This window comes from Magallana gigas, chromosome 1 (genome assembly GCF_963853765.1).
Source record: "Magallana gigas chromosome 1, xbMagGiga1.1, whole genome shotgun sequence".
NCBI lineage: Eukaryota > Metazoa > Mollusca > Bivalvia > Ostreida > Ostreidae > Magallana > Magallana gigas.
The window spans coordinates 70,364,163-70,374,601 of NC_088853.1; the positions used below are offsets into that span (position 1 = coordinate 70,364,163).

A 10,439-nucleotide genomic window follows, 5' to 3' on the forward strand; every position below is an offset into this window, starting at 1 on the left:
CTCTTACAGAACATGATAAAACCCTTAAAATTCATTCCTTTTTTAAGATGGGCTGTACTGTTTGTCGTGCCCTAAGAGTGTTTCCCCTAGACATTGCCACGAAGTAAAAAAAATGCAGCGGCGAAGAAGTAAGTCAAAATTTTTGACTTTTGACGGTTTTTGTTCTAGAAAATAAAATGAAAAAAAAATAAATAATCAATACGCCCGAGACGAGGATTGTACCCGGGACCCTTCGTCATTCATCCTGTGTTCATAGATAAAACGACAGAAATCATTGCTAAAATTGTTTATGATAATTCACAATGGCCGGTTTCGTCAATAATTGTTGAAAATTTATCTTTACGTTTATTTTTTAGATCTTCGTTTATTTGATAGATGTGTATTATGTCATCAACGTTTTACACTTTCTAGCAGGGTATCGGTCTGTTTACAGTCATTTTTAAGTGGAAAACGAAATATGAATTGAATTCCTCTTACAGAACATGATAAAACCCTTAAAATTCATTCCTTTTTTAAGATGGGCTGTACTGTTTGTCGTGCCCTAAGAGTGTTTCCCCTAGACATTGCCACGAAGTAAAAAAAATGCAGCGGCGAAGAAGTAAGTCAAAATTTTTGACATAAGATAATAGAGTTATGTTATTTTGTTACCATTACCTAATTAAGAGACCTAAATATGATACATATTGTGTTTAATGTTATGGTTCGCTTCCATTTGATATCAAAAACGAACAACTAAAATTCCACTAGCTGAAATTTGATGCAATACGTATATTTTTTTTCACATTGATTTTAAAATTGTTTTCTTGCGAAGTAATTGTTAATCTATCTTGTATAACCATTACTCATTTTTTTATTGATGTTCTGTAGGTTTATTAATACAATAACTCAAAATGTAGTTTTGAATTCCGACCTCGTCTCACCAAAAATTTTTACATCAATAAACTCAGTCATCAGCTCAAATCATTGATTTTTTTTCTCTTTTTTTTATAGGGGGGGGGGGGTACTTTACCCAGTATGACGTAATAATTAATTCGGTAAATTTTGTTATTTTCATTTTTGACTGTACTTAGATTTAAAAAACAGTCGTAGAAAATATAAATACAACATTTTTGAGATTCCATTTCATGAAAAGTAATCCCGATACATAGGATTGGTTGTTATAATGTTTTAAAAATGGGTCAAAAAATCTATATGACGTTTTTATGGAGATTAAAGTCATCGTGTTTATATTTGAAATGTATAATACAAAATTTAAAAAATACTAGGTTTAAAAAAATACCCCATTATTATAAAAACGAGGGGCATTTGCTTTATAAACTTTTGCTAATTTGTAAAATATTTTAATAATCAAAATTTGAGAATTTATTGGTTCAAATAAACACCACGAAAAACAGATTCTCTGTGAAAGACAATAAAGATATATATAACATGATATTCACACCCTGATTTGTTTATGTAAGTAAAACATCTTTTAAATGATATACCAATAACGAAAAAAAATATTTTCCTATATTGTATTTTGTTAAGGTATGCTTCACGGAGAGCCATTATTCATTGAACGGAAATGTTGTCTTTGAGACTGGATGTATAAGCAAAGACTCTGAGGTAATTGTTTTGATATTGTCGAAATTTGCATTTAGTTCCTCAATGTTTCTCAATACATCTATCTATCTATTTATTTATTTATTTATCTATTTATTTTTTTATTTATTCATTTATTTATTTAATATCTATTTCTTTATTTATTTCATTTTTGATTTAGTATTTTTATCAATTCATAATTCGTTGTTCTTGCAAGTATAATACGTGTTATTTGAAATTTCAAAAAGTCATAGAACTCAACATTTTTTCGGCCTAAGTAGTGTTAAATTGTATGCATTAACACTAATCATTTACTTTTTTTATTTTATTTTATCTACATGTATAATGTGAGAAAATGTAAGCAAATGACGTTTTAATCATCTCGTTGCATATATAAAATCATCCTTTTGTATTAAAGAGTATTTAAAAAAAAATATTTTGACGTGTAACGTAATTATTTATTTTTTATTAATTCAGTTATGTTATTCGAAACGTGATAATGGAAGTGATAGTCAACACCTACAGAGGGCCATCGACCCCCATTATCCACACCATCTATGTTTAGATTGCTGCTCCTCGGATCTCTGTAACCAGAAAGGCTGCGGACAGAAAGGTTCTTTAAGCCAATTTTCGCGTGCGAAAAAAATTTGCGTGGTTAACGAGAGCTCTTGTATTACTCGCCGCAAACCAGTCTTTGGTCCATTGTTGTTATACCAACACGTGTCTGGATCAGATTTGGTCGGGAACAAATCATTATCGCGAACCAGTTTATCAAACGTTAAACGAGAAAATGAGTTGCCAAAAACAAAAGTTCGTTTTTTATTAACAAATACATATTTTTGAAATATCACATCGATACATGTTTAACCTTTTTTTAACATGAACGAATTGTTATTAATTTTGTCTTTCTTCCATTATGTTGTGAATCTAATTATCATACCTTGTTTAGGGATTTTAATATAATTACTGTATATTCAATGCTTTCTTCTGAGTCACAACCGGTTTCTGTTTTCATTCGCCGTAACATTAATTATGCAAAGGAAAGTCGATGTATCCTTCCAATTCTCTGTTTTTACAAATTGCAGTCCATTAATCAAATTAACATAGGCGAAAACAGAAAAACTACGCATGATACTTATTCTCTTTTTGTTTTCCACATAAGGTTTTCCATTAAACCGGTCAGTTTGTTTTAACTGTCAAGATGTTGCTAACCCATCACTTTGTGATACGATTACAGTTTGCTACTCAGATCAGGTACTTTTTTGTGATTTAACGTTGCATACATCAAAAGGATATTTGCAAAATATGAAATAATGACGATGATAAAATATACAAATACACAAGACTACCTCAAGTCGCCCTTCGTTATTATTTAAGGTATGCTATGTCCAGCAAACATATGAGTACAATGACATTATCTTTACATCTGGCTGTATCAACAAACAGGTAAGAACACTTTTGAAAGAAAAACGTCTGTATATCAAATACTGACTCTTCACTAGGGTTTTCACATTTGTATTACCTTGTATTGTGATGGTTTATATTAATTGAAAAAAGACGGCTTGCCCAACAAATGTATATATTAATATCTGATGACTATGATGACACACTATCTAATAAATGCTCCTAACCTTTCACGAATCAGATTATCGTATAGACATAGCAATTGTCATTTAGACATTGAACCAATAGACTTCAAAAAACAAATATATCTTTTTAAAAATATATTTATATAATTATTTGTTCCCTAGTTGGCTTTTTTCTGTTTTGTTGCCAAACCATTCCGATTCTTTCATATTTAAACAAAATTGTTTTTTTCCAAAGTCTTGTCCACCACACATTGATATCTTTGGGAAGAGAAATGCTGAATATTGTTCCAAGTGCTGTCCGTCGGATTTATGCAATGCCAATTGTAAGTATCATCGTTTCTTGATGTAATCCCTTATGTTCTTTTTTCATATTTAATTTCATTATGTTCGTTTTTTACCTTATCCCAAGCAGGCATTTAATTGCACTCCTGTAGCTTTACTTTTCTGGGAGTGGGAGATAAGTAAAGTGTGTATATTAAGCGTTTGGTTTTATATGTATTGGTTTTTACACTATAATATTTAAAAAAAAATATTATCATAAATCCAAACGTTTAATTTCTGAAAGGTGATGCCGAGCCATCTTTATCAACAACCCCTTCTACCACTGTGAAAACAACAACTCAGTCAGGGTCAACTGCAGCTCCACAACCCAAAGGCAGATAATTATTATATACATGAATAAAAAAAATTACGCGTTGAATAAAATTATAATTTACCTTTCATTACTTATAGTCTAGGCAACGCGATTTTCAGTTTGTTATTAAACGATATAACATTCAATATTTAATAAACTTACTTTTAAATTTTCCTAGGTAGCCTTGGGAAGGAATTTCTTGTTTTGTTTATGCAAAACCACCCAAGCGCAAATGGGTCTTTGGTAGTAAAAATAACTACAACCAACAGGTCATCTCTAAAAATAACGAGTTCTCGAAAATTAAACCAAACTATGAAATTTAAAATAGAAAGGAACACTTTAACTTTAAATTTTAATTCATATGCAAGCATTCCCTTTCCTTTTGATTTGGCTTGCCACGAGTTAGTAACTGAATACAAAGCGGTCATAATAAGGACTACAGATGTATCCAGCGTAACATTGTTCGACTCAAATGACACACTTACAAATGACGGAACTTTGGTTATTCCTACCCACAAATTATCGACTGAATATCTTGTTTCATCAACAGAAGGACTGTATGTAAGTTCTTTCCATGCAAGCCAATTCACCGTTGGGATTTTACACAACAATACTAATTTGAATATTACATTTAACATCAAGAAGAACGAATCTATAACTATAGACGGAGCAGCGTATTGGTCTGGAGGCGTTTATAAAAAGACTTTTGGAGAATTAGACACCTTCCAAGTTAGTCATGAAAGAGACCTTACCGGAACCTACATTACATCTAATAAACCCGTCGCAGTGTTTTCTGGGAATAAATGCCAGGACTTTTTAGGTACAAATTGTAGTCACATGGTGTCCCAATTACCCCCAATCGACCAACTTGATGACAATTACATTATCCCATCATTTTTCAATAATTCGGAAACTTTAATACAAGTGTTGAGTCCATTTCATAATAACGTAAACGTTAGTACAGGAAACGATAAATCAAGGTTCCGTCTAAATAAGAAGGAGCACAGCAATATTAGAGTTAATACTACTGAGATAACAATCGTGAATTCAGAGCGTCCCGTTATGGTGACCGGATATGCTATGGGTTCTTCTTCCAATGGTCCTTATATAACAGTTATCCCAGGCATTAACCAATACCTTGATTACTACAAAATTGTAGTACCCGACCAATACAGAGACAATTACCTTTGTGTTATTATTCCAACTGGATCATATAACAACCTTCATATTAACCAAATTCCTGTTGGTCATTTTGATGCAGTATATCAACGGTCAGTTATTTCTTCGGGTAAATCATTCTACGTTCGAACAATTCCAGTCAAAGAAGGTGTCTACACCCTAAGGACCACAGATCAGGAACCGTTTGGACTCATTGTGTACGGTCATAGGAATAATGATGGCTATGGATTTGCAGGAAATTTTGTTTCACCTTAAAAGTCTCAGAGACAGTCTTTAACTTTGTCTAGAACCTTTATTCAACGAATAAAAAAAAAGACATGGCTTAATTTAGTTGTCAATTAATATTTAGCCATTTATATGAAGTTATATATCCTGGGTTCAATAAATCAAATGTTAAATGAGCATATAACACTTTCATTTCTTTGACTTTATATAAAGCTTAAAATACTGAGAAACAATGGCGTAGGTGCCATTTTATCAATTTGAAACTTTTTTACTTTATAGTAAACGTTTACTTATATAATGTTAATTTTGTATGAAAACACAATTCATCAAAATATTATAAATCTGCACCTACGGCTGCAGGAAAATAAATCTATGCACAAAGTCATAAGCACAACAATTGTATATGCTTTGTTAACTTTGTTAATTACTTATTTGGTCATATAAGATGTATACATTAAAAACATTTACATATTTTAAAAAATAGCACGTTTGACATTTTGTGGAAATATATGTTCAATAATCAACTATCAATGGACTCTGGATTAGAAATTTGTAATAGAATTCAATTCATGAGACAAGATGAAGAATTGTATACTGTACACGTACCACGTTTGTTTGGGAATTCAATTTCTTTTTTAACGAAAAACATTTTTTACGAAACCAAGGACATTGCTTTATGCCTTGTATATATGTATAATGATATAATGAATTAGCGTTTTACTAAATGACAATTCAAACCCATCTTTAAATGTTGAAAAACCAATATCGCCAATTATAAATTATATCGCTATAAATAAATTAATAATACAGTAACATTATTTCCATTAAAAAGTAACTATAATTATGTATATCATCTTTTAATGTTTTTAGAATAATGTTAAAACCAATAAAAATAGCATAAGAAAAACAAAAGTTTTCTTTTCTTTATGAATATTTCTTTTAAAACATAGTAAAGTAATTGTAGTTATTTAGGACTTTTTTTCAATGTTATTAGAATAATTTTAAAAACAATAATAAAGGAAAAGGAAAAACATTTATTTTCTTTATAAATATTCTTGGTAACAACAGAGAGGTGAAGCATTTAAACGAGAACGTCTTCGGGTACGTGCGAAGCTACAAGTCTGTTTATACGTACCAACATTTGGTTGTATAACTCTAAGTGTACGCGTACGTGTAAAATAATTAGATTCAACGTTTTGAACATGTTCAGTTTACTCTCATTGTTTATGAAATAATTCTATGGCTTTGATGAAACCAAAATCATTGTTGCCCTTAATTTATCGTCTGCTTTACATTACACAACATCTTTACACTTAGTCTATATTCTTATAAAAAATGCTACAAGTTTTGACCTACGTGTACTGTTGATTCTACACGTTTTGTACAACTTGTAGAATTACGCGGTATACGGATAATGTGACGTAATACACATAAAATTTGGGGATTTCCCTAATTACACGTACTCGGACACGTACACGTTGAAATGCTTAAACTCTCTAATATGTCAATTGATGCAACTATTTAGTTTGAGTTCCTATAAATTGATAAAAATATTGCCTGAGAAAATCAAGGACAGACAAACGACCAACAACAAAAGTATAACAACATGTAGCAAGGATTTAAACAATACTCTATTGGATTTCAATCACGTATTTAAATGTACCGTCTAAATTTGCTTTTTAAAGCTGCTTGGTCCGATTTTATATCAAATTTTGTGCACGTTTTTAAACGATGGTTATGCTTAGTATTTGTATAATGATAGACATTGCAGTAGTTTCCCTAGTCAATTACGCCAAATTTCAATGAAAATCAAAGTACTGAAGTACTGACGGGAGTTGATTTTATCGATTATCATTTATTCAAAATCAACGATATGTGATTTTGCATGACAAGAAGTATCAGTAATCTAAATATTTCCGAGAAATTGTATGGATCCAGGCAAGATTGAACTCTTGTCTTGTTCAACCAAACACTCGGCTGCCTCCGTTTATCTCCGACAAGCAAGAGAGACTCTGTTTTGTCGGATATTAATGGAGACAGCCAAGCATCTGGTTGAACGAGACTTCATTGAACTCTAGCGTAGGAATACATACGACTTTAAAAAATATCTAAACTGTTTGTTCAATTTAAAATCTCACTATTTTTATGGTATTAATAAATAAGTTTTCTTGAAAAACAATGCTTCAGAATACATAGCATCGAATTTGTCGATTATTTTCAAGAACTAAGTGTTGTCAGCGGTATTGATTTGTGCTTAGGTCCAAACACTGTTTCACTTTCGCTTTGCCCGAGAAAGTGCATAGGAGAGTTGATTAAAATCAACTCCCAAAAATCATGTACAAAATTTGTCAACAAAACAAACGACATAAATAGGGTATCGCGTTATTTCGCCTCATGTTAAAATTCACCCCTGACGTCAAGAAGGATATGATTGTATTAAGACTTTGACATCGCTATAAATGAAGGTCGTAATGTTCAGACAAATTACAAATAAACCTGTGTACGTTTTATTCGCTAATATTTCTGAAGTTTGCTTTGTTTACATTCGATACATAGTATGCAGGTTGAATAGCCCTTATCATTCGGGGTACGAAACAAAGCAGTACCCTTTTGTAAACATCCCATGATGCATTTTGGTTTGTTTTCTCGCTTGCCCAAAGAGGAATTATTTTTATTTACTTTAAATATTTCTAACTTTGAAAGAAGACCGATTCTGCTGGTGTAAATAGGAGAAAGTCCATAACTTTCTAAGATAAATGGTTTGTATGGAAAATTATCATTATGGATAATAACAAAACAATCGGACCAAGCAGCTTTAAATGTCGTTTGCTATACCCCACACATATTCAATGCTAAATGGTTATTAAAATTTGGTAATTGATAGATAAAATTGAAAGAAAATGTAATTGAATTTTAGTCTATTAAAGTATTCTTTGCAGATTGTTATAAAAGTAATCAAAATTTATCTTTGTTGAAAGCATTTGAACAGTTTCTGTTGCGTTTTGAAAATATGTTTAATGTTTATATTAAGTAAGTAAAAAATCCCAATTCTTTAATTAACATCAACAGTTTCGACAAAACTTTTTCTATCCAACCCAACCATCGTCAGTTTTGCAGGCACACACTGGACAGCCGTCTACTAGTGTGTGTCCCTGGGGACAGTATATGTCACACATGACCCCCGCACACACCTTAGGGGTCCCGGTTGAAACTGGAGCTTCAGTCGTTGTTCTGTGTTCTACATATTATGAAATTTAAAAAAATAGGTTATATAATGTTATCATTTAGAGCATGCACTACTTGTATACATGTACGATTAACAGTAAAGGATCCATATATGTATTTTGATTTCATTTCTTCTTATAATTTAATTTATTTTTATTTATTTTTTGTTTTTTTTTTTGTTTTTTTTTTTGTTGGTTGAATGAAGTTTTAGGTCATCATCATCATTAACAAAACCACTTACCACTTCTACACCTACACGTTGGACAGCCCCGCTCGTCCATCACGTTACCAAAAGGACACCATATCATACAGACTGGTCCACACAACACCGCGTCTAGGTTGGCTGCATGTGCTGGAAATACACGAAAACGCTACAACACAATCCTCAGACTGTACAAAATGAGCTTGAAATACACAAACTATCAATTAAATATCACTACAATATCACTTAAACAGTTTCATATTGTTAAAACTGTATATTTTAATTCTTTTTAAAGTAATGACACCACTTTTTACATTCTTTAAAACTTTGTCAGTGTGTCTTATTTTAGATATTAGGCACTAATTCATCTAATTGGTGAAGTAAACCCGTCGAAGCCAAAATAGTTTGTTTTGACTATTGCTTCTATTATTGTATTCCAAAGCATTAGAAATCTTGCTTTCAATCTGTATGTGATCTATATATAAGCGCAGTTCGTCATTTAGTCAGACACTGCTTTTGCAGTTGTTTACTTGCAATTGCGATCTTTCATGTGTATGATAAGTTGAAAACATAATTAACAGAATTGTGTTCAAGTTTACTTTTATATATCATACGGTGTGCTCTAGAATATTAAACGAGCGAATACTTCTTGTTAACAGTATGGTCAAAGCAAAGAAAAGTTTAGCGATTAGGAAAGGTTGTGGTATCAATCAGTGACGTCACTGTCAACGTAGAATAGTAAGTAACACATCTAAGTATGATAAGGAAATTACTAGTATTTGATGGACTATTAGATTGTATGAATACTTGAGTAACCTTTGTATGTTTTTCATGGTTGTCACCGGCAAGTTTCAGGTTAAATACACGTAAAAATAGCAAATACATGCATACACACGATTGTTTTATCAATTAAATGAAAGGACAAAATGGCTTCAGTACGATAAAGGCTTTAGGAAATATGGGACTGAAATCAAAGAGATCAAAACTTATGGAACTTAGTTCAACAAAAGTATTGTATTTTTTTTATCAGAATATAAGAATATTTTGATGGCTTAATAAATGACAGGTTGAACTGTACATTGATTTTGCGTTTATTCTAGCGAGAAAAAAAGATAATTTTATAAACTCATAAAGCAACATATATAGTGATTACTAAGTAAAGTCGTATTTGTTGTCATACATACCCTGGAGAAGACAAAGGGATCCAAGTAGAATTAGCAGTACGCCGTTCATCGCAGTAAGATAACTATTCAGATAATGGAGGGATTGTTTATGGATCTAGAGTGCAGTATGTAATCGGAACGGTGCGGTTCCCTGATAAACTTAGTGTAATACCTCGTTATCTTTTATCAATTCTATCTTAAAACTGTGCCAGTTTGAATTATTTTGAGAATAAACAAATTGATCTATCGGTAACTGTTAAAGTTTCAACAAGTTTCAAGAAATTATGTCAACGTTTTAAAATAAAGAGTTAGAATTTGCTACGAACTTGGTATATAATGATACATTTATATAATTGCGTCGTTATCGGATGCCCTTATCTTAAAGTCAGTGAACATTTTATTTTTTGAAAATAAGATATCAATTAATTTTTAACGATAATATTTTTGGTTTTTTGGTGAACAATGTTTTGAGCCAAAAAAGAAAGAAAAAAAGAAAATAAGACCGAAAAAATACGGGAAAAGGGAACAGGTGAAACAGGTGTGTTGATGTTTGGTAAATCAACTGACAATTCTATTTTTTACCGGAAGTTAAATAATCGTTTTAATCATTCAAATAGTTAATGGTAGAGTTAGGGGTTAGC

General features: G+C 31.3%; 1 protein-coding gene across 1 annotated transcript; it reads right to left on the reverse strand.

Annotated features, from left to right (window-relative positions):
* Window positions 1-8,245: 8,245 nt before the first annotated feature.
* On the reverse strand, window positions 8,246-9,979 carry LOC105329741 (BPTI/Kunitz domain-containing protein 4). Its single transcript, XM_011431104.4, has 3 exons — window positions 9,820-9,979; window positions 8,675-8,785; window positions 8,246-8,446 (listed from the first exon to the last, which is right to left on the reverse strand). The coding sequence occupies exons 1-3, from the start codon at window positions 9,866-9,868 to the stop codon at window positions 8,295-8,297; spliced, it is 312 nt and encodes a 103-aa protein (XP_011429406.2). The 5' UTR covers window positions 9,869-9,979; the 3' UTR covers window positions 8,246-8,294.
* Between the last annotated feature and the right edge of the window lie 460 nt (window positions 9,980-10,439).

What these genes read in the sequence shown, in the direction of transcription:
- LOC105329741 (XM_011431104.4), bottom strand. Translation starts at nt 9,868, where the DNA reads ATGAACGGCGTACTGCTAATTCTACTTGGATCCCTTTGTCTTCTCCAG. An exon ending in ATCCCTTTGTCTTCTCCAGG is followed by an intron (nt 8,786 to 9,819) that starts GTATGTATGACA and finishes GTGTATTTCCAG; the next exon opens with CACATGCAGCCAACCTAGAC. An exon ending in AACGTGTAGGTGTAGAAGTG is followed by an intron (nt 8,447 to 8,674) that starts GTAAGTGGTTTT and finishes CATAATATGTAG; the next exon opens with AACACAGAACAACGACTGAA.